Source organism: Balaenoptera musculus, chromosome 1 (assembly GCF_009873245.2).
Source record: "Balaenoptera musculus isolate JJ_BM4_2016_0621 chromosome 1, mBalMus1.pri.v3, whole genome shotgun sequence".
Lineage (NCBI taxonomy): Eukaryota > Metazoa > Chordata > Mammalia > Artiodactyla > Balaenopteridae > Balaenoptera > Balaenoptera musculus.
In genome coordinates, this window is record NC_045785.1 from 57,499,142 (window position 1) to 57,524,163 (window position 25,022).

At 36.8% G+C, this 25,022-nt stretch overlaps 1 protein-coding gene across 22 annotated transcripts in view; it reads left to right on the plus strand.

The window, feature by feature from the left end:
- Window positions 1-23,822, plus strand: part of SGIP1 (SH3GL interacting endocytic adaptor 1) — a 211,608-nt gene extending 187,786 nt beyond the window's left edge. For all 22 annotated transcript variants that reach the window (XM_036874959.1, XM_036874995.1, XM_036875044.1 and 19 more), the window contains 7 exons: window positions 1,248-1,359; window positions 10,859-11,014; window positions 15,333-15,465; window positions 19,163-19,365; window positions 20,738-20,802; window positions 21,377-21,541; window positions 22,533-23,822. In XM_036874959.1, coding sequence (XP_036730854.1) covers window positions 1,248-1,359; window positions 10,859-11,014; window positions 15,333-15,465; window positions 19,163-19,365; window positions 20,738-20,802; window positions 21,377-21,541; window positions 22,533-22,555 — 857 coding nt within the window. In that variant the 3' untranslated portion in view covers window positions 22,556-23,822. The remainder of the gene's footprint in view (window positions 1-1,247; window positions 1,360-10,858; window positions 11,015-15,332; window positions 15,466-19,162; window positions 19,366-20,737; window positions 20,803-21,376; window positions 21,542-22,532) is intronic.
- The last annotated feature ends 1,200 nt before the right edge of the window (window positions 23,823-25,022 follow it).

Here is a 25,022-nt window from a genome sequence, read left to right on the forward strand (position 1 = left end):
ACTACATCCAAGATATTGAAAGACAAGGGAAGATAAAAAACGTAGACACTAGGATGAACTAGAATTATCAAGGAAAACTTTATTGAGGAGGGAAGTATACAAAGGTAGATCTTTTCATAATCAGAGAAGAGTATGAAAGTTACTAAAGGTAAAAGATAAAAAGCATAACACGTAGTCTGTGATGAGGTGGGAAAGAGTAAATGTGATTTGTGTGATAAGAAGGAGAAGCAATGAATGTGTGACATAATTAAATACTTTGTCCTTACAAAACTTTACTCTTCAGTACCATGTCTAGAGATTGTTAATGAAGACAACAATCCTAAACTTCGCTCCTTTTGGGAACCACAAGTTGTATCAAAAACATGCAGGAAAATGTTTCATTTAGACAAACAATATGGTATAAACAGTATGGGGAAAAACATGAGCCTTATAGGATGGCAAACCTAGGTTTGAATTTTAGTTTTGCCATTTAACTAACTGTGTCTTGGGCAAGTCACTTAGCTCTTTGAGCTTCAGTTTTCTTTCTGTAAAATGGGAATAATAAAGCCTATCCCACAGGGCTGATGTGGGGCTTGAATGTGGTAATTCCTGTAAGGTATCCAGTGTAGTGCCTGGTATGTAGTAGATGGTCAGTAAACTGTTATTTTTAATAATGTGAATTGATGCATTGATGTGTTTGTGCTAAGTCAAGGTGGACGTTTGGGTTGTGTATGTTTGGGGACATGTACACTTGAGCCTACTTGATCTGAGGGTAATTGGACTTTTTGAAATGGAAACACCCCAGAAAAGGACAATGTGTAACATGGTGCTCCATGGCTATTTGTCTCTTTAAAATGAAGAAATGCAAACAGTTTTGAGTATATGGGCAATTGTATAAGGTGAAGGCTCAAATAGGAAGCTAATAATTTTCTTACTAACTCCCTGCTGTACAAACTGTCATGCAAATACTGCCTTATGCTTTATGTAAAACATTGAAACCCCCTATGACTTTATTCTTCTGCTTGGATTTTTTTTCCGTAGTAAAATACATCATTGAATTAATTTCGAGTGTGTTTGTCTGTAAACCAGCCAAATATTTCCTTTTAAATACTTGAGCTCTATGTTGAATATACAGTTATGGCTCTTAGCACATTGCTTTTTTTTTCAGTAATTAGATTTCACCCTCTAATCCTTTAATGGACTTTTAGTTCCACATATACTAAGATGGCTCCGATCCATATTAAATGAAGATTTTTCATTTCATGCAGGTTCTTCCAGGGGACCCAGCCCCCTAACCATGGGAGCCCAGGACACCCTCCCTGTTGCAGCAGCATTTACAGAAACGGTCAATGCCTACTTCAAAGGAGCAGATCCGAGCAAGTAAGCCTGGGGCTTGGTCCATTGTATTCTCCAAACTCTATCCAATTCAGTGGGGACACCCTACATATAATTATTTCATTCCATATCCTAAAACCAAAAAAAAAAAAAAAATCCAGTCAACAGTAACAGGTGGCATACCTAGAATTAATTTGATTAGGAATATTAATTCATTGCTTTTTAAAAAATATGCCAAAAGGTCCAGTAATCTAAATTAATACAGAAACCTCTGATTCAGTTTTGGTTGCAGGTTACAGAAAACACAACCAACTCCATCAACAATGAGAAAATGTATTATCTCACAAAAGGAAATGTCTAGATCATGTCTTTATTGTCTTAGTCTTTCCTGGGTGGGAGTCACCCACATATAAACTGAAACAATGGTGCATTGGAATGAGAACCTGGAATAAAACCACCTTTCCATAACATGCAGATATGTAAGAGGACAAGTTATGTGTTACCCTTGTTAAGTAAGGAAAAACTAGTCAAAAAAATAATCACAGCAATGTAAAAATTTTAGATAAAAATGTACCACTCTCTATTTACATGAGCCTGATTACACTTATATCAGTACATCTTGACAATGGACCTTTCCTGAATGCACATGCTTCTCTATAAGGTGTCCCATGGATGGGGTTCAGGAAGTTTATGGATCCCCAGAAATTATATTTCATACCTAATGTGTGTGTGCACATGCACGTTTGTCCATAGACACTCTACAGTGTTCATCAATTTCACAAAGGGGTTCAGATTCAAAAAAAAAAGTTAAGGGTGATTATTATTCTACACTGAAAACTAAACACCTAAGTCAAACTGGTTTTCAAGTGTGTCACTAATACAATTCCAGGTCTGAATCTGATGTATAAACAAAGGACAAACCTAGGTGAGGAAAGAATTGCTTTTTATTTTTTACTTGCAGGGACTAGAGCTTAGAAAACCTTGGTAGCCATGGAAATAAAGATGAGAGAAAAAATTAAATGTGCATATAGAACACTAGACTGTTTTATAAAAATTTTTGAAATAGTGATAAGTATAATTAGAACTTGGAACTCTATTTTAAGTGAAAATCTATACAACTAATTGTTAACCCTCTTTACACTTAAGAAACACTAGGTTTTTTTTTTAAGTCTAAATCTAACAATATTATGTTGGAAAACTAATATAATTAGTAACTGCACTCTGTTCTAGCCACTGAGATCTATCAATCTTCCTAAATATCCTTTTAAACAGCATTTAGGTTTTATTCTGGGCCCAGAGTTTTGCAGAGAAACAAATACTGTGGACGCTGGTGTCTTAGTTCATTTGCGCTGCTATAACAGACTGGCTTATAAATAACAGAAATTTATTTCTCAAAACTCTGGAGGCTGGAAAGTCCAAAACCAAGGCCCCGGCAGATTCGGTATCTGATGAGAACCAGCTTCCTGGTTCATCGGAATCTTACATACTGGAAAGGGCTAAGGAACTTTGTGGGTCTCTTTTATAAAGGCACTAATCTCATTCTTGAGCGTCCTATCCTCATAACCTAATCACGTCCCAAATATCATCACATCGTGGATTAGGTTTAAATATATAAATTTTGGGAGAACACAAGCATTCAGGCTATAGCGTTCTGGTTTCTCCCACGTCTCTTCTTTTTCATCTTCAGAGCAGAAAGATCATTTGCCACGACCATGCATCATCAGCAACTAAAAGCTCCTCATACAGAGTATGCATTTGAACTGTTAGAGAAAAGTAAGCATCATTAGCTTAGGTTGTATACAGACTTTGTATACATACATACATGTTTCTCCTGTAGACTCTTCTTTGAGTAAAGAATTTGCATGACTTCCTGTCACACCAGTTCTAAAGACTACTTATTACTGACTGACCTAGACCTTAGAAAGCTCAGGCTACCCTGAATTGCAGGTAGAAGCACACCCTAAAAAAAAATGAGTAGTCTAAAATGTGGAGAGGTGTCTATAATGGAGTGAAAAACACTAGGGATCACAAGAGAATGAATGCTTTTTTGTCTGCTTACTAATTGGCTTTCATTCATTCATTTTTTCAGAGAGATCCAATTGGTAGTAGGGGTACTTCCACTTCTGGTCCCCCCTAAAATCTATTTTCAATGTAACATGTCACTCCTCAGCTCAAAATCTTCCTAACTTGTTCAAAGTTAAAACCAAATGCTTCATAATGGTCTATAAGGTTTGTCCTTCACAACCCATCCCAGTTGCCACCTCTCTGATCTTGTCTCCGTCACTCTCGTCCTTAATCACTCCCCTCTAGCCACTCTGGCTTCGTGGCTGTTTTTCTTTCATCAGCCCAACCCCATCTGCACCTCAGGGTCTTTTTTTTTTTTTTTTTTTAACATCTTTATTGGAGTATAATTGCTTTACAATGGTGTGTTAGTTTCTGCTTTATAACAAAGTGAATCAGTTATACATATACATATGTTCCCATATCTCTTCCCTCTTGCATCTCCCTCCCTCCCACCCTCCCTATCCCACCCCTCTAGGTGGTCACAAAGCACCGAGCTGATCTCCCTGTGCTATGCGGCTGCTTCCCACTAGCTATCTATTTTACATTTGGTAGTGTATATATGTCCATGCCACTTTCTCACCCTGTCACATCTTACCCCTCCCCCTCCCCATATCCTCAAGTCCATTCTCTAGTAGGTCTGTGTCTTTATTCCCGTCTTGCCACTAGGTTCTTCATGACCTTTTTTTTTTTTCCTTAGATTCCATATATATGTGTTAGCATACTGTATTTGTTTTTCTCTTTCTGACTTACTTCACTCTGTATGACAGACTCTAACTCCATCCACCTCACTACAAATACCTCCATTTCATTTCTTTTTATGGCTGAGTAATATTCCATTGTATATATGTGCCACATCTTCTTTATCCATTCATCCGATGATGGACACTTAGGTTGCTTCCATGTCCTGGCTATTGTAAATAGAGCTGCAATGAACATTGTGGTACATGACTCTTTTTGAATTATGGTTTTCTCAGGGTATATGCCCAGTAGTGGGATTGCTGGGTCGTATGGTAGTTCTATTTGTAGTTTTTTAAGGAACCTCCATACTGTTCTCCATAGTGGCTGTATCAATTTACATTCCCACCAACAGTGCAAGAGTGTTCCCTTTTCTCCACACCCTCTCCAGCATTTATTGTTTCTAGATTTTTTGATGATGGCCATTCTTCCTGTTTTCTAATTAATGAACATGCTAATTAACATGTTCCATGTTTTCAGTGTCCACTGTCGGTCCCTTCCCCTACTAGAGTGTAAGCTTCATGAGAGCTGGGACTTTAAGTATTTTGTTCATTGTTATATCCTCAGTACCTAAAACAGGACCTGGCATGGAGTACCCAGTGCATATTTGCTGAACAAGTTGAGTTGAATTACTCACCTAACATTTACAGAATGTCTACTATGTGGCCGCCATTGTGCTAGACAGGGATATATTGGTGGTGAAGACAGTTGATATGGAAAATAAAACTTGTACATAACTATAATGCAAAGTCCACTATAGGAGAGGTGTAGATATGGGGCAATGGGAGTTAAGAAGTCCTTAATAATAATCTTTTTTAAATCCCAAGAAGTGGTATAGCAGCCTACCAGTCCCTGTACAAGCTGGGTTCTTCTTCTTGTTTCGGTTTCCCCAGCACACTCTGACAAGTGTCTACGGAGGTCTGTACCAGTGAGCCTGGTGTCCATGACTTTAGCATTCCAGTGATGTGGTACTTGAGCCAAGTTAATATTAGTGCTTTTCCTATGCCTTCCAAATTAGCTGAGCCTTTGGTCTGTGAATGACTGCACATATTGAGTCTTTTTCCAATTATATTGCCATAAGTAGTTGTAGTGTATACTGTATATTGGTAGATGGGAGATTTAGTATATTTCATTGAAATTATGAGATCTGAAATTTATGAACAGATCATGAAGTGACATTCTTCTAAATTTAATTTCATCTCCAAGCAGTGAATCACTTTATTGCTGTTCCTTTGTTATTCACTTTCAAAGAAACAACTCAAGTTCAAAAGTTCCATCATGGGGAGAGGTGGGGAAGAGGGTAAAGCCAAACACAGCACCACATAGAGAAATGATGCAGAAAAAGCATGTGGGTTTGTTTTGCCTGTGGTTCTCTCTCATCCTGTATCAAAGACTTCCCCATTTGTTTTCAGACCATACATTGGAAACAAAAATCTACTACTGGTATTCTGACATCTGAGTCTTTCTCAGTAGCTCAAAGGCAGAGAACTCCTTGACTTTGCTGCCACCTGGGGGAAACACATTTCCCGTTATTAGCTCGTATTTGAACACCTCTGGTGCTAGGAACTAATTCTCTAATTCCCAAGAAAACCTTAGGGTTCTCAGTTATAGTCTATCCTTCCCTTATCACCATATTTCAATTAGTTATTCAAGTGTATGTCTCCCTGCTTAAACTAGAAGTTTGCTCAAGACCACGTTTGTCCTGTTTCTCACTGCCCATTCTAGTGCGTTACACAATGCCTGGTACATTGATTAGGTAGCCAATATATAATTGTTAAATGTATGAATTTATTTTTAAAACACTTTATTGAGTTCCTACTCTGCACTGGGTTCTGTGTTTTGCACCTTTGCCTTCCCAGAACCTAAAACACAGTACTTGCCTTCACAGTAGTAAATATGTGCCAGAAACTACAAAACAGTTTTTAAAAAAGTCTGTCCATTTGTCCAAGGAAATTAAAGAAAGGAAAAACTAAAGAGGGCTGAATGGAGAAGATATTAAGGAAGGCCTTGGAAAGGCCTGCCTTTGAACTGAGTCTTGAATATGAAAAGGAATTTTTGCCTGGTACCCAAGTCAATAAAAGGGGACGATAAATAAAGGAAGGGAAGCAGCCTATGTGCAGAAGTGTGTATGCTTGAGCAGAAAACCATGAGCTTAGTTATCAAAGCAGTAGAACTTACACTTTACGAGAGGCATGTATTTCTGATGACCTCACATAAATCAAATCCACACATTTCCTGACCAGAATTGGCCAGTGTTTCTGTTGACCAGCTAACATAATGCTGCCTGTGGTAACAGGGAGAACCCAGTTTACAAGACACTTGACCAGTTGACTTGGAAATCTTGCCATTCTAGACAGATGTTTCATTTGCAGGGATTCATATGGTTTTAAATTTACTTCATAAAGTACCTGTGTCAATATTTCCATATTGCAGTATTTCAGATTTCCATGATTTAAACTCACATGAAATGTAGCCACATCACACACTGATAGGAACAATCATTACTGTTGAACAAAGTCTTTCCTTTAGTGAGTGAGTATAGGTTGAAAATATTAATTTTTATATAGAAAATTTCAGATCGACTTAGACACTGGATGGATTAATAAATCACCAAAGGTCTGACTCTGACAATTGAGATGCAGTTCAGAAATGTAATGTAACTGAGGAGCCTGGGTGCTTCCTCTGTTGGCTTATACTGACTACTTCTCTCATAGCCCACCCGACACTGTAAGCACTTTGAAGGCAGGGGCTCTTTTGCTCATTTTTTTTTTTGAATTTTATTTTATTTATTTTTTTATACAGCAGGTTCTTATTAGTTATCTATTTTACACATATTAGTGTATATATGTCTTTTGCTCATTTTTTAATTGCCTCCCCACTCACAACAAAAACAAACAACCCCAACTTACATAGTTAGGCATTGATAAATGTTTATTGACTTAGTAAATTCCACCTCCTCCCCTTGCTGACTTTCTTTCAAAAGAGAAACTTTATCCTCCACCAAGACACCACTTAGAGCTCATTTTGAGCAACCTGGAAAAGAAACTGAGTAGATTCCTTTCCAATTAAAAAAACATTTGAGCAATCACTGCTAACAGTGTACTGAGTGATGGTAGGTGCTGAAGTCTAATTTAACAAGTGCTCTGACTAGTTAGTATTTTCTTCTAGAGTCATCAAATAAAATTTTTCTTGCCCACATATTGAAAAACATTAAGAGTAGACTCAGCTTAAGGGGAAGTCCAGGCTTAGCACCAATTCATCACCAGTAAATCAAGCAAGCCTTATGGATCTAAAAGACAGAGAAAGAAGACAGCAGAGTTGGCACCAAACTGGGAGATCAGCAATATTCTCCAGCAGAGATGGAGGGGCAAACTTCCAGAAACCAGAATTCTTATTCAGAGCAGTTCAGAGTTAGGGATGATATTATCTGAGTGGGAGGAGGGGGCACATGGCAACTTTAGGAAGCTCACCTGCCCTCCACCTCTACCCCAAACCCAGCCTTACCCATACAAGGCTATAGCAGTTCTTCACACAAGCTGTTTTGAATGTGTGCCAAGGACCATCTCATCTGAGCCACTTGTGCCTCATCGATCACAGTTACACAGCATACAAGGTGACTATGGGGCAAATAGAGTTTCCTATATTCAAGTGTGAGCAAAGTTTTCATTTATTAACCTCAATTTCCCTAGAAAGTACACTCCTGCACTTAAAGTTGCAGAAATGGTACAAGGGTCAATTATCCAGATGTATAGGAAAGTTATAAAGAAGTTCACTCATTTTAAATATTTACCATTTCCCAAAGAAGAATCATCTTTTTGAGATTTCTGCTTCTGGTTAAGGTGGAATAACAGGGACCAATTTACCCTTCTACCTGAAAACACTGCAGAAACAGACAAAATATATGAAACAATGATTTGCAAGACACAGACCTCAGGTGAAGGACAGTGACCCCTGAGAGGTGAGATGTGCCGTATGGTTGCCCCAACTGACTTCCTGGAGAGTTTCCAGGCCATGGCATAGGGAGAGCCCAGCAGACTCACAGGCGTTCGTGTCTGGGAGTTCGTGTCTGGGAGACAGGGAGGTGTCTCACCGAGGCACACTCCACTGCAAAACTGGCTGAGGAGGGTGCCCGAGGAAGCTAATGGCCCGTGGGTACCGCAGACCACCATGCACTGCAGAAGCTGGCTATGGAGAAGGTGTGCATATGATAGGAGCCTGGAGCCAGGGACCCATCTGCATTCAAAGAGCTGGGCACTGGGACAGCCCAGCCACACGTACCTCAGGAGCCAGAGGCTGTGGAACCTGCCAGTGTCACTGGGCACTAGCAAAGCCACATGGGTTGCAGTACCCACACTCCTGGGTGCCATGTGCCTCCTGCACTGCAGGAGCCTAGCTCTAGAAAAGCCTTGAGTACTGCAGAGGACTGCCTAGCAAGCGCACTGGAACCAGGAAGGGAAAATTCTCTTCTTCCTGCAATGTCTTTCTAGTGCCCTCTACTGACAAAAAGTAAGATAGTGCCTGTTACGTTGGCAAAGAAAAAATATATTAATGGCCCAACAGTGATTCTCTCAGAGCAGACAGTAAAGGGTGAATTGGAACTCCACTGATTTTATGTAGAAATTGACACAGTGATCCTAAGTTTCATGTGGAAATACAAAGAACTTAAAATAGCCAAAACAATTTTGAAAGAGAACAAAGTTGGTAGACTAATACTACTTGATCTCAGAATAACTTTAAAGCTACAGCAATCAAGACAGTGTGGGATTGGTGTAAAGGCAGACAAAATAGATCAATGGAACAGAATAGAGAATTTAGAAATAAGGCCCACACATATATGGACAACTGAATTTCAACAAAATTACCAAGTGGATAAATTCAACAGATGGTGATAGAACAATTAGATACCCATATCCACACACTAAAAAATGAACTTGGACCCATACCTCACAGAAAATATACAGAAATTAACCAAAAATAGATCATAAAGCTAAATGTAAAACTAAAAGTTAAAAATTTCTAGAATAAAACATAGGTAAAATGTTTGTGACCTTGGATTTAGCAAAGATCTCTCAGATAAGACTCCAAAAGAATAAAGTGATTAGCTACAACCCATAAAAGAATAAATTGATGAATTTAAAATTTCTGCTCTTCAAATTACTCTTAAGAGAAAGAAAAAAAACAAGCCACCGACTGGGGAAAAAAATTCTTTGCAAAGCATGTATTCGATAAATTACTTATATCCAGAATGTACCAAAAAAAATCCCAAATTAATAAGAGAAGAGAAAACTCAATTTAAAAAACTGGCAAAAAATCTGAGCAGACACTTCACCTGAGTAAATAACTGATGACAAATAAGCACATGAAAAGGTGCTAAGATCCTTAGCCATTAGGGAAATGCAGATTAAAATAACAATGAGATACTGTTACTCACCTATGAGAATGACAAACTAAAAAGACAGATCCTACCAAGTGTTGGTGAGGATGGGGAGGAACTGAAACTCTCACACTCAGCTGTATTTTCCACTTCAGAAAACAGTTTGGCAGTTTCTTAAAAAGTTAAAGGTACACCTATCATGTGATCCAGTCATATATTTATCCAAGAGAAATAAGAGCATGTGCCCATACACAGGCTTGTACACACATATTCATCACAGCTTTATTTGTAATAGGCAAAAGATAGAAAGAATCCACATGTTCTTCAACAAGTGAATGAATTTTCAAAACAAACCTGTGGTATATCCATATTCCACCCAGCAATAAAAAGACATGAACTATTGATTCACGTGCTACATGGATGAATCTGAAAATAATTATGCTGAGTGGAAAACATCAGACCAAAAAAAAAACAAAATCACACACCTTACAATTCTGTTTATATAAAATTTTAGAAAGTCCAAACTAATATGTAATGTCAGAAAATATATTAGTAATTACCAAGGGACAGAGAGGGAAAGGATGGAGAAGGGCAGGAGAGAGGAAAACAAAAACACAGGAGGAGACTCTTAAGGACGTTAGATATCTTGATTATCTTGATTGTGTGATGGTTTCATAGATGTAGATTATGTCAAAAATGATGGAAATTTACACTATAAATAAGCACCAGTTATTATATATCGACTATACTTCAATAAAGCCCTTTTTTAAAAAGGATTATTATTCCTTCCAAATTATGATCCAACTGTGTTAACTTATATATATGACTGATTTTATAATTTCAACCAGATAGACAAGTTAATGGAATAAAGATCTAATTAAGTGGGAAGCAGGAAGTTTACCCCATGTGTCCATAAAAGAACACACTCAAGGCATCAATCACATTACTCAGAGAACTAAAATAAGTCCCAGTGAATAGTGTAATAACATTGTGCAATTTAGTATCTTCAAATATGCTGCCATCAATTCAGCAGTCAAAGAGAGAGAGAATCACCAGAATAAATTATTCTGTTTGTGAGGTGAACATACAGACTTTTTCTACAGAAAGAAAAAAGCTGCACTTTTCTTCTAACGGTGCAAAAACACCTTCAACAAAATAGCCACCTTTTTTGGAGAAGTGTTAAATAAACCTTTGAGTCCTCAGGTCTTTAGAAATGAGTTAGTAGCTGAGAGTGAATTGTTAAGAGCTTACTTTTCCTCTCTTCTGCTGTGTCATATTGTTACAGAAATCTTTGCTTTTCACAACTGCTTTGATGCACAGCATGTTGACCTAGGTTTCCTCTCTTTCCTCTCACGTGTTGTGATATGCCAGATGTATCGTGAAGATTACTGGAGAAATGGTGTTGTCCTTTCCTGCCGGCATCACCAGACACTTTGCCAACAACCCATCGCCAGCTGCTTTGACCTTTCGGGTGACAAATTTCAGCAGGTTAGAACACGTCCTGCCAAATCCCCAACTTCTCTGCTGGTAAATATATTTTGCACAAATTTTTTAGAGATGTGTGTGGCTTAGCACCTTATTCTTAGATGAGAGATGTAATTTAGCAAGAGAGATACACTGTACTGAAATTACCGCTACTCAGATATGTTTATAGATTCAATACCAGAACTTTTACCAGCTGTAAAAATTGTTGGTGTCTGATTGTGTGTGTGTGCATATATGTATTTTAATGGCCAACTATCTCAAGTGGCTAAAGAGACATTTAGAGTAATGAAATCTGCATTAGTGACAATTTAGTCATTTCTGTTTTGCTTATCACTGGTAGACAATGGATGAGGATTGTGGAAAATGAGCCCAATAAAAGGAATAAAATCCATTTGTTGTATTAGCATCTTCTAAAATCAAATGATATCTGAACTGTGAGCTACTCTTCATACAAGCTTGAAAATCTCTTTGTTAAACATGTAATTTCGTTGTACTGTAATAATGATTGTTTTGATGGAACTTTACATGTATGGCATCAAAGAAGCTTATGTGAATTTGTTTACATAAATACACTTCTTCACATTTCCTATTAAATCTGAATTTGATGTCTTTATCATGTATATATATATGCACATGCACGTTCACACAACACACACATATATACATGCTACTAAAAAATGATCCACTCTACAAGTTAATTATTGACAATGGATGAGACAAAAAAAGTCATTCTTGACAGTTTTGTCCATCAATAAGTCCTGATATTCCATCCAAAATTCTCTCTCTAAAATGGCCACTTTTTCCCTGTTATTATCACTTCTTCTATCCAAATGATGACTATCATTTCCCTGGACCACAGCAACTGCTTTCCTCCTTCCCTCCCTGCATCCAGTCTTGCCCCACTCCTACACACAATAACCAGATGACCTTTTTTGAGGTAAATCAGGTTGTCCTCACTCGTAGTCCTCTGATGGCTTCCCGTTGTATCTGTACCAGAATCCAGACTTGTTACCATTGCCTTCAAGGTCCTGAGTCATCCACTCTTGCCTGTCTGTCTGTCCTCATCTCCCACCATCCTCCTCAGAATCCTTGTAGCTCCAGTCAGACCTGCCAGTCTTGGGAACTGCTGAGTCCTTTCCCACATCAAGACTTTGTATGCTTGTTTCCTCTGCCTCCAACAGGATTTCCACCCTTCTTCACCGGACTCATACTCATCCTTCAGATCTCAGCTCCACTCAGCCTTCCCTGACCTCCCCACTCTCCTCCCCACTCCCACACTAAATCACATCGCCTTGTTATTCTCTCTCAATCTTCCCTATTCTTCCCTTTGTCACACTTACTAAAACTAATAATTACATATCTATTTGTTTTCTTCATCCATCCATCTCCCCCGCTAGACTGTAAAATCCATGAGGGAACAGAACACATCTATTGGTTCACCACCGTATCCTCAGTACCTTCCACTATGCCTAATAAGGACTTGAGTAGTCTTTGTTGAATGAATGAACAATTCAGCTATAATTTAGAGAATTTTGTCAAGCTGGATATTTATGTAGAAATAAATAAAAGTTATTTGGAATCTGAGGACCAATACAGTCACTCTCTTTCTCTTGCCTGAATGAGACTTTTTAGCTTCCCTGATGGAAAAACAGTCACAGGTGTTTCAGGTGATGACCAAGATCACCTCCTTCTCTTTGGTCCTTGCGATGGTTTAATTGGCAAACTTGATTCCAGGCTTAAAAATACAAAAGACATGCTCACCCTTTAAATGAAAAATAAATGTGAAATGATCAAGATTGGAAATTGGCAACTTCTTATTTCAGTTTCCCTCTGTGATTTTGATGTGCACAGCGAGCCACACAGCGAGTTAATTTTATTTTTCTAGGTTCCTCCATCTGAAATTAGGAATTACGTGCCACCATCGCACCAGTTTGTCTGTAAATATCACTGATGTGATAGTTATAGCTTTTGTTGCACTTTTAGGCAGTTATGTTGCCAAGTTCTTAGGCATATGTGTCAGAGTTTTATACTTATATTAATACATCAGTCTTATGAATTGAACTAAATATCAGTCTGAGAATGTTTTGTGTGACAAAACATATGGACCCTTAAGTTGTTTTTTAAACAAAACAAAAACAAAAAAATTCTTATTAATTTGGACTTTATTAACTCTAAGTATTTGATGATTGTGTCAGGGCTGTGATTGGTGACCCATCAGTCCTAGAGACTGGTTTTGGTATGTAGCGCCACTCCACCACCCCTGCTGCCACACCTACTTTTCAAAAGGCCATGGAACCAAGCATTATTCTCAAATGCTGTTCAAGCCTTTCTTCATCTGTTATCTTACACCCAGCCAATCTTCTCAGTTATCCTTACTGAAAGACTTATTTAGGTTAGCAGCTTGGCCCCTGGAGACATTTGGGTTTGCAATCCCTGTGACAGGGACCAAATTGAAATTTACTTCTACTTTTCCCTTATGAAAGGGATTGGCTTACAAAGGATGTTCAGGAACAATCTCTAAACCAATTGAGTCTGAAGAATTCTCAAGGCTTTATGAGTATTCAAGAATTGCATCTCTGTGCAAGCTTTTGATTGACAAACTTTTCTTGACTATTTGTTAAAGCAAGTTCTCCGAGGAATTATCATAGATATATGCCTTAGCTTATTTTGTTATTAAACATGTAATTGGGATTTTCTCAGTTATTTGGATTTACTTAGCACAAATTAATAAAATGTTGCTGGATATTAATTCCACACCTCTTTTGGTATAGTGGGAAAGTATGACCTGCAGTAAAACTGACTTGGGCTGGAATCTTGACTCTGTTACTTATTAGCTGTTCAACCTTAAGTAAATTACTTAATTTTGCTGAACCTCTATTGTTCTTAGCTCCAGCCTCCTTGTGTAGCTACCACTCTGGAAGCTCTGGGTAACTTGGATGTTTTAGATAATAACAGTTTAGACAGCACTTATCAGCATCCTTAGCTTAGCTGGGCTAGGGGCAAGGACGAGGGGCCAGGAGTCTTTTCCATTCACTTCCTCCTGCCCAGAGGCACAGGATTTTCTCTGTCCTCAACAGCCTATAGCAGGCACAACAGAACCACAGGGGTCTTGCTGAGACTTGGTGTCCACGACCACTCGCTCCTAACTGACCAGAAGCAGTTTCAAGGCCCTGATTTTTTTTTGACTCAGCTCTTGATAGGTTTGGCTTCTGGAGGCTGAACCATAGGAACTTACTTTCGACTGGCCTTTATCACTGTATCACACCCTTCTGTCTCCGTGACATCTAATTTTCTCTTTTTATAACATATGCTTATCTTTAAAAAGGAAGATAATTCTTCTTTTGCAGGGTAGATTTTAATGAAATAGTTTATAATGTATCTAACAGAGTGCCTAGCACATAATAGAGGCTCAAAAAATTCTAACTACTATTATTGTATTACATAGGATATTCTGAAAGTGAAATGTCAGTAAGTTACTGAGCCACTTGGGCCCCAGTTTCTTCATCATGTGGGAAGTAAGCAGGTGCTTTTCACACTCTAGCCTGATTCTTTTTGCCATTGAGACAAACATTTTCAAAAGACATGGGAGGAGTGGCCTGTGGACAGGCCGCAGAGTAACACTGACGACCCTCATAGGAATACGAAAATCCTTAATTCACCAAGACTGCACTCTCTAGTGTAACTACCATGGTTATTATCATTTAAATTCCAGGATCATCTTATAAGTGAGGTGACTTTTTATGATTTAGATGCTCTTAGATAAACTGTTGTGAATGCTAAAAAAGGAGCATGATAATTTTAGTATCACTCTTTTTCCTCAGTTGGAGATAAAGACCATGTTTACAGATATTTGTTTACACATTTGTTTACAAATGTTTGCTTACAAACATTTAAGTATTTTATATTTAAATATTTAAATATAAGTAATTTCTGAGAACCTACTGTTCAAGTAAATTCAAAAGAAAATCAATGTACTCGGCTCCTTGATTGCATTAACCGACTAATTCATAGGAAATGGTGGTGATCTAGAAAGGGCTATTAAATAGGGGTTAATAAATAATTCAGTGTTTAAAGCAACCAGTTATCATCATGATTGATTAATATTACTGGGTAATATTACTGGGTATAAATCACTGAGATTTATAGCAATACAATAATGCCTCCCAATGGGTATTAATCTATTAACATAATACCATTTAGGACTGCAATTATACTAAAACTATACAATTAATAATATAATCTCTACAAATTGTCAAAGATGGAGATAGAAATCAGATGACAATTTGCTAAGATGCTTTTTTGTGTGGTTTATGTTTGTTACAAAATGCTACTCAATCATTTTTTCTTCCCAATTGAATAGTGATAATACCCAAAATGATGCCAATGCCAAGGAATTCTGGGTAAACATGCCAAATTTGATGATTCATCTAAAGAAAGTGTCGGAACAAAAACCCCAGGCTACGTATTATAACGTGGATATGCTCAAATATCAGGTAAGCCTATTTATATGGTCAAGGTGTCTCTTTCACATTACAAATGTATATTCTAACATACCTAACATTAAATAAAAGTAGACAAAGTAACATTTCTTTCAATATTATTTAAAAGCTACAATTTATAAGAAAATAGAAACCTTAAAAGACTATTTGGAGGCTATATAGTGTCAAGAATATTCATACATATTCTTATTAGTTGAAACCTGCAAGTAAAAAATTTCATTCAAATTTAGGGAAACATGCCAAAAAATGAATTTTCAGAAAATTACATCAATTAAGATTACAAATATTGACAAAATAGTTCACTGTAATTTTGTTAAGAATATTACCTACTAAAATCTCTTACTTTAAATGATTAAATATAAATAATTTGGTGTTTTTTCATAATGTGATAGTCTATGAAATAAATTCTGATGAAACTTATGTTAAGAAATAATTTAATGAGAATGTTTGGTACAACACATTACAGGATATGAGAACTTTCTTTCTGTGTTTAGGATTTCCCTTTACCCCAAAATATTACTGATTTAATAAATAAGCCTGTTTCAGACCAGGATTCTATAGAGCTTGAGTATCCCACTGATTCCTAGCCACTTGATCTCTTTTGAAAGTTGTACTTTAATAGAAATCAGTGCATCTCAAACATGAGTGTACTTTACAATCACCAGGGAGGTTATAAACAAATGCTGATTCTGAACTGGTGCTAATTATAGACAGACACAGATATAAATATAGATAGATGTCTATATAAAACTCTATTTATAGATAAATAAAGATGGAGATGGGGAGGGGGGAGGGGAGAGGGATAAAGATAGAGACAGAGACAGAGACAGAGATATCTACTGGGCCCTGACACTCCCAGAGATTTTTATTTAATTGGTTCAGGATGTGACGTAGGTGTATATATTTTTACAAGTCCTCCGAATGATTATAATGCACCCTGTGGATTGAAAACCACATGTTGTAAGGGAACCATTGAACGTGAAGTATCTATGTAATTGTACATTTCACAAAAATACAAATGAATATAATGTTTTTCTAGTAAGAATAATATCATCGAAGCTTTGGACATTATAACAAAGCCTAGAAAGTAGACAGAATTCACCTATTGCAATATGAGCTTGGTTTAAAGTACGATAATGAAGGCAAGAGACTGAATTCTGGAATTAAGTCAGCTTCCTACTGTCCACTGACCTTGGGCACTTAATGTCCCTGAGCCTCAGTTTCCTCATCTGCAAATTAGGAAAAAATTATTCCTACCTAGGTATTTTATAGGCTGTGAGGAGCTAACACCCTAACACATTTCAAAGTACTTTGTGAAATGTAAGTAGCCCTAGGCCTGCCATTTTGTTTTAAAGGTGCTCTGAGGAATCCCTTTTGTTGTGGTTTAGTTGTGTTGTTGTTACTGTTTTTCAACAATGCAAGGGATTGGTTGGGAGGCATAATTAGCATTTTGTGGGATCAAATCACATCATGTTTACTTTCTGGCCACCAGTAGCACCCTCCCAGTAACTGGGACAGTCACATATCCATAAAGCACCTCCCCAGGTAGAGGAACTACTAAGAAGTTGAGAACTCCTGCCGAGGACAGAGTAGAGAAATGGGTGGGGAGAGTGAGTCTGCTCTGCTTTTGAGCTATCTTAAATAACAGACTTCTAAATAAAAGTGCATTTGCAGAGGATTGGGCTGCTAAAAATATTTAAAGTTTAAAAACTTCATTATAAGGCTTATCATAGAGATTATTATAAAGTTTTAAAGCTTTTATGATAATGGTCATCAAACTAAAATTATGTCATCAAAAGCCATGTCTGTCATTTTATAAAAGAATCCATGTCTGGGTTTGTTTCTGCAGCAACCATGCCTGACTTTTAAGCGCAGCCTGCCTTCAGGACCCTTCCACATGGTGTCCATATGTGCAGGCATTACTAGGCCAATAAAGAGCTGTTTATATTCTTTAAAATCAGCAAAACTCATACTCCATGAATGTAACTGCAAGGGCACAGACACCACCCACATGGCCCCTGCAGTGCGCATGTACTTGTAAAAGGTACATAGAAATAATAACCTTGCAAGTTTTTCACTGTGGGCCCAGGATTCTAGTTGATATTATTGTCTTATAACTTTTTGTTGTTTCTTCAAACCTGGATTTTCCTTAGTGAAATTCACAGTTGTTTCTAACTAGAATTGACAGTAGACAGTAGAATGTGGTACTGCCAGTTAGGAGACCTGGGTTCAGGTCCTTCCTTTGGCAAATCCCAAAGGAGTATTAATAACTTGCTTTGTCTAACTCGCTGGTTTGTGAAGAGCAAATATGATAAGAATATTAATAGGTAACATGTATTAAAATGTTAACTCCTTACTGTATATGAGGCACTAGGCTGAGTGTTTCATATAAAACATCTTCTTCAATCTTCCTAACATCTCTAGGCATAAATATTATTATCATTTCTGGGACTTCCCTGGCAGTCCAGTGGTTAAAAGTCCACCCTTCCAGTGCAGGGGACGTGAGTATGGTAAGGGAACTAAGATCCCGTATGCCACACGGTACAGCCAAAAACTTTTAAAAATTAAAAAAAATATATTATCATTCCCATTTGGCAGATGAGGAAATAACTGAGGCACAGAGAAGTTTTTAGTGACTGGTCAAAGATCACTTAGCTTGGAAGTGACAATCAGGACTCACACCCAGATATATCTGAAAAAACCAAAAACACTAATTTGAAAAGATACATGTTCACAGGAGCATTATTTACAATTTGCCAAGATATGGAAGCAACCTAAGTGTCCATCAATAGATGAATGGTTAAAGAAGATGTGGGGTATATGTACACAATAGAATACTACTCAGCCATAAAAAAGAATGAAATTTTGCCATTTGCAGCAATGTGGATGGACTTGGAGGGCATTATGCTAAGTGAAATAAGTGAGACAGAGAAGGACAAATACTGTATGATACCACTTATATGTGGAATCAAAAAATTCAACAAACTAGTGAATATAACAAAAAAGAAGCAGACTCACAGATATAGAGAACAAACTAGTGGTTACTAGTGGGGAGAGGGAAAGGGGAAGGGGCAATAGTAAGGGATTAAGAGGTACAAACTATTAGGTATAAAATAAGGTACAAGGATATATTGTACAACATGGGGAATATAGCCAATACTTTATAATAACTATAAATGGAGGATAACCTTTAAAAATTATGAATCACTATATTGTGCACCTGTAACTTATATAATATTGTATAGCAACTCTATTTCAATTAAAAGAAAGAAAGAAAGAAAGAAAGAAAGGAAGGCAGGAAGGAAGCAAGGAAGGAAGCAAGGAAGGAAGGAAGAAAGGGAAAAAGACCTCACACCCAGTATTGTCTGCCTTCTTGGCCTCAGCTCCTAACCAGTGTGCTACCAGCTCCCTATCTGACATAAAGTGCTTTGTAAACTCTAAAGTGCTATAGAAACTTTAATAATTGATTTTATGTTTTTAATCTGTAACAGTTCACCTGAAGCACCCAGCTCTCACTCATATGGCACCCTTCATGGTGATTTTTTTACTGAGTGCTCATTTGTGAGCAGCACAAACAACATTATGACTTTTTGATATCTAAGAATATTCCAGTGGGAGATAATAATAACTTCTGAGTTTGTTTCAGATTAATAGTCAAGCCTTCAATGTTCTCTTTCCTGTCTTTGCCAAGGTGTCAGCCCAGGGCATTCAGTCCACGCCTCTGAACCTGGCAGTGAACTGGCGATGTGAGCCGGCAAGCACCGACCTGCGCATAGATTACAAATACAATACGGATGCAATGACAACGGCCGTGGCCCTCAACAATGTGCAGTTCCTGGTCCCCATAGACGGAGGGGTAACCAAGCTCCAGGCTGTGCTCCCACCAGCAGTCTGGTAAGGAGCCATCAGTCCCCTTCCTCTTCACCAAAGGGCTCCTGGGCAAAGGGATCACAGACTTTTTAGCATTTGTGTTTCCTACAGGAAGAGATCACAGCAGGCCTGGGTGTCAGGGTTCAGGGCAGAAAACAGAAGCTGCTATAGCTAATTTCAAGCAGAAAATGATTTAACACAGGGATTTAGATGTTCACACAAAAAAAGAGGAACAAGCTTTAGACTGGATCTCCAAGAATATTTCCCAGAAGATTGCAGAACTGGCCCACCAGGGGAGCTGCTACCTCTGCTACAACCAGGAAGGAGAGAAATTAGAAGGCTGTCAGTGGAGCCATTGAATTCAAGAACCCACCACCCTCATGAGAATCCAAGGATAAGAAAGCTCCTACTGGCACAGCCTACGCTGCTTCTCAACAACTACAAAACTGAGACTGGACTGGAGCACTGTTTAACAAGATCCCCACATCAGTTAGGCTGCTGACCAGCAGAAAACAGCCCCAAATCATCAGGAAAATGGGCTCTGCCTCCCTTCTGTCCTCCAGATCTCAAGTAGTACCTATAACTGACGGACCCTAATCTGCATCTAAGACCCTAATTACAAGGGAGTCTTGAGTTTCATTTTGCAGCCTCTGGACTATTAAAAGGCACACTAGAGAAGGTATGGGAACAGAAACAGAATAGACACTGAGTACCACTAGCAGCTGTTAAAAAAAGCCTTTTCTCCTAAGGAAAAATACTCCAGTTTTTCCATATGATTGTTAGAAGCAAAAAGTAGAACATTAAAAAAGAAAAAAAAAAGAATGTCAGCCATGTGACAGCTCCAATTTAAATTATCTGAATTAATTGATCAACTAACACTTCCCATCTATTTATTCAGTAGATGTGTTTAAAAAAAAATTTAACTGCATTGTCCTCTAAATGTTTATCTCTCTGACAGTGTTGTGACTAGTTACAATAAGGAAAGAGAAAGGAGAGTATTTATGTATGGATGAATGGATAGATGGATGGATGGATAGATAGATAGAAGGAGGGAGTGAAGGAGGAAGGGATAGATAGATGATAGATAGATAGATAGATGGAAGGAGGGAGGGAAGGAGGAAGGGATAGATAGATAGATAGATAGAAGGAGGGAGGGAGGGAAAGAGGAAGGAATGGATGATAGATAGATAGATAGATAGATAGATAGATAGATAGATGGAAGGAGGGAGGGAAAGAGGAAGGAATGGATAGATAGATGATAGATATAGATAGATAATGCTTTAATTGTAGCTAAAATTTTTAAGATCATTTTTATTAACACTATCTGGAAAAATATGACATCCATTAAACAAAAACCCTTGCATATGAAAAAGTCTTTTACCTACTTTATTTTTAGGAATGCTGAACAGCACAGAATATTGTGGAAGATTCCTGATATTTCTCAGAAGTCAGAAAATGGAGGTAATGTAATCACAGGCTTATTTTATTTAATATATAAAGCTGAAATAACTTTCAGATATTAGAAAACTATTAACCAAAATACATTTAGCACTAAAAGTAAGCAAAATATTTCAGTTCACTTTGGTATATACTTATTTTAACCAATAAAAGAAAATAGTTCTTCAATGAATCCTCTGCTACCTCTTTTCTGCCCAAGACCCCACATCAAACAGACCATACTTTAAGCAGAGAAGAGCTTTTAATGAGGCATATTTCCATTCTGTATCAGATCTCACACTCCCTGATAGTTAGATATTTTTCAGTTTCCTCTGATATTAATCATAAGCTGGAAAATACATTGCCTTCCAAGCAGCATGCTTCCAAATTTTGAAGTACCATTTGGCTGAATTACATTTTTATCAGTGTGCAAAAAAGTCGTCAATAATATTTAATGATAAATTTTATTCTATTTATACTGAAACATATACTACTTTCTAGTAAGTTCGATTTTGCACATTAACTTTGAATACAATTTCCAAAGTTATATCCAGAATGTTCTGTTGACTGTTATCTCGTAATAATACTCTTTTTGTAGGAGTGGGCTCTTTATTGGCAAGATTTCAGTTATCTGAAGGCCCAAGCAAACCTTCCCCATTGGTTGTTCAGTTTACAAGTGAAGGAAGCACCCTTTCTGGCTGTGACATTGAACTTGTTGGAGCAGGGTATAGATTTTCACTCATCAAGAAAAGGTTTGCTGCAGGTAAGTGGGTATCTTGTGAGTTTCATTTGCAAGCAATAATGTTGCCTTAGCTACTCTTCCTTAAGAAGGAATAGGTTGTGATTTTCTGATCATCTTCCTCCTCTTCTTCCCCACTCCCAACCCCCATTTCCCATCACAATCAGAAAGCAAACCAATTGTTGAATGAAGTAAAAATAGGACAATGAAACTGGGAATCAGAAATTAGGAAGGTCCTGGATACTTATCATGGCTCTGGCTATGTCTTATATGGTACTGACCTGTCATTCCCATTATATAGGTGTGTACACTGAGGTTAATGGGGGTAAATCCTACTTTTGTTACATTGACAAGCAAGATAAATGCTAATTTTGAATTTATCTCTTACCTGAAAACTTTTTTTCTTCAGCAGGTCTTCATAGATTTTAGACTTGTCTAGGCTTAGCTGAGATCTAAGAGGATCCATCTTCACTTTAATAGCACATTAAAAAGTCTAGACCAGAGATCAGAACTGGTTGCCTAGAGCTGAAATGTGATCATGAGACAGGCTTTTGGCACACACGAGTTTATTGGTGGGGATTCCCCAATATTAAGGTGATTATCTTTGTCAATGATTTGTTGGAATACATCCTGGTTTTTATGTCTGCCGTACTGATGTAATTATTAACTACACCCCTTTTGTTCTCAAAAATGGCCCAGGGTGGAAAGTAATTATATGGTTACTCTTTCTATAAGAAGTTGGATTCTCACGTCCAGGAACAAATCTTCCAAGCTATTCTGGGCAAAACCCAAACCTCTGCAAAGCATTCCTATATGGAAATGTGAAAAGGCAACTAGCTGGTCTGGAAAGTTGAAAACTTAATAAACTTTATGTATTTTATGTTAGTATTGTACCCTTCAATTACATAGTATTTGGCTTCTAGGAGTAGGTCAGGAAGAATAGAAATGTTACCCACATAATAACCACATTATGGAACTAGCAGGTAACCCGTTGATGTGTTGTTTTATTTTGCAGGAAAATACTTGGCAGATAACTAATAAAATCTTATGCAAGGATTTGGAGGATTCATATAATGGAGAACTACTGTATGAGAAACAGGTTTTAATTTTGGTTTGATGAAAACAAACCAAAATCTGCACTTGGGATATATCTGCTGGAAATGTCAATGACTTTCAGCAATGATTTCCCTCACACAATACCATGATGACCAGTCCTACAGTATTTACTTCTAGGTGTAATATTGTTAATGGTTTTAAAATGTAATTATTGTATTTGTAAATTGTACTCATTCCAGTAAGGCAGTTATACTTGAGTTTTAGCATTTTACCATTCCTGAAATGGATGTAATTTAAACTGTGGTATGTAAATTTAATAGTAGTACTGTTGAATGGCACAATGCTTACAGAGGTAGATTGCATTTTGTCAATATATAAAATTTAAATATAATATTGATAGCTGTCATAAGGGGGTGCCACACACAAAGACAATTCAGTGGAACCAGAAAAAAACTTCCTTTTCTTTGGTCCTTAGTATGTTTTACTCTAGTGCTAAATAAAAATTCTATCTTCAAATATTTAGTGGGTTAAAGTCAGAAACTATTTCAGAAAAAATAAAAATTCTAAGGTACATGCGCATATTCAAAGAAAAGCATTAATTACCACTTTTTAAAAAGCTTTTTTTTCAAACTGCAAATTTCATAAAAATGCAAACTGTGTAAACAGGACCTCTTATTTTTATAACTTGTGTAAAAAGGGAAAGCAATTCATATTTAAAGTTTATGAAATTATAATCAAGAGTAAAGAAGATGTCGAAGTCTTAACTACTTCCCCCTCTCTCCACAGTTTAGCAGATGTGGAGATTACTGAATAATCAGACTAAAACCAAAATTGTGATTTTAAAATTTCAAGAATTTCCATAGTTGAACTGGTTAACAACTTTTGCACAATAACTCTAAACACAGAATGCCTCCCATCCAGCATGGGGAATGGTACCAAGCATCTTCCTCTTTACCAATAGGAACCAAAACATTGAGTCTAAATATCCCAGAAAAAAAAGATTTTAGTCCCCTACTTAAATCCAGAAGGAGAATTTTAATTGTCATCATTTATATCATTTGGGAAGGAAAAAATAAGCTTTATAAATCAAATTCTAACCACATTATTGTGCAATAAATTTCCTTTTGGATAAGATTCATTGTATGTAACTATAAATCTTTGCCATCCTTGGGGAATCAAAAAGAGAGTTATCGAAAATGTATGTTATGATTTCATTGTTGCAAGGTATAATAAAAACTGTAATTACTCAGTCTGGCCTCATAATATGGGAATTCAGGATGAAGAAGCTCTTCTTCAGGGGTCCCAGTTGTAAAACCTTCCTTCATTACAATCTGAAAACATGAATTTTCCTTTAAGTCATAGAACCTATTTTAAACATAAGCTAATTCCTACTCTAGGTTATACAATTAAATAACTATAATTATTAAGTTGTTATATTCATCATTAGTTGATAAATTTTATTTTACATTCATTCATACTTGACAAAGAACCTTTAGCCCCTTTAAATTTTAGAATCAAATTAAATTTTGTAAGTCTTACATTTAAAGTGAGACTGTGACTGGCAATTGTTTATAGTGAAACTTTTTAAATTAATATTTGTACTTCTCAATCAGTGCTTGCTACCAAGAGAATGTTCAAAATGACCTGTTTTACTTTAGAAGAATTCTTACTGTTCAAACAACTCTCAGTTGGCTCGCCAAGCAGTCTCTGGTGTTGAAGTTTTTTGAACAAGTAAGTAATAAACTCACTTTAAGTAAAGATATTCAATTTGATTTTGTAACCAAAATAGTAAATGCAAACTTTTAAATCCCATGAAACACGGGGAAATTTCAGACACTGAAACCAATGGAGAGTAAGTAGCAGAAAATTGAGAATTATCCAGCATATGAATATAAAAATGTGTTTTTAAGAAATAAATTCATGAGAAAACATATTGAATATTAACACAAAGCATATTAAAAGTGTATGAATATTATTGGTTCTCATGTCTTGCTCATTATATCTTATTTTATTTTATATCTTTCTAGAGTGAATTAGTAATTAAACACAAGGGTTTTCTTTTCATAGAATAATTTGGTTGATATATAATGTAATTTAAAACAGATTACAATGATCTCTAACATTATTCTAATGTCTCTAGGCACTAAATTTGAAACTATGAAGATATCCTATGATTCCATAATTGGTCTTTATGAAACAGAATGAAAGTCAGAGATTTCAAAATTATTAATTTTGAAATATTATTATTATTATTATTGAATAACCAGAACCTTCATAGAGAATATATCCCTTCTTCTTTCAGAAAGTAGGTCAAATAATAACACAATAAACTCATATCAGGGATTTAGATTTTGGTGGGTTTTTTTTAATCTTGTAGTTTATAATCTCCTGTTACTCCTGTATCCACAGTACTGTACAATAAGAATTTGTGTTAGGAAAAATGATCCTA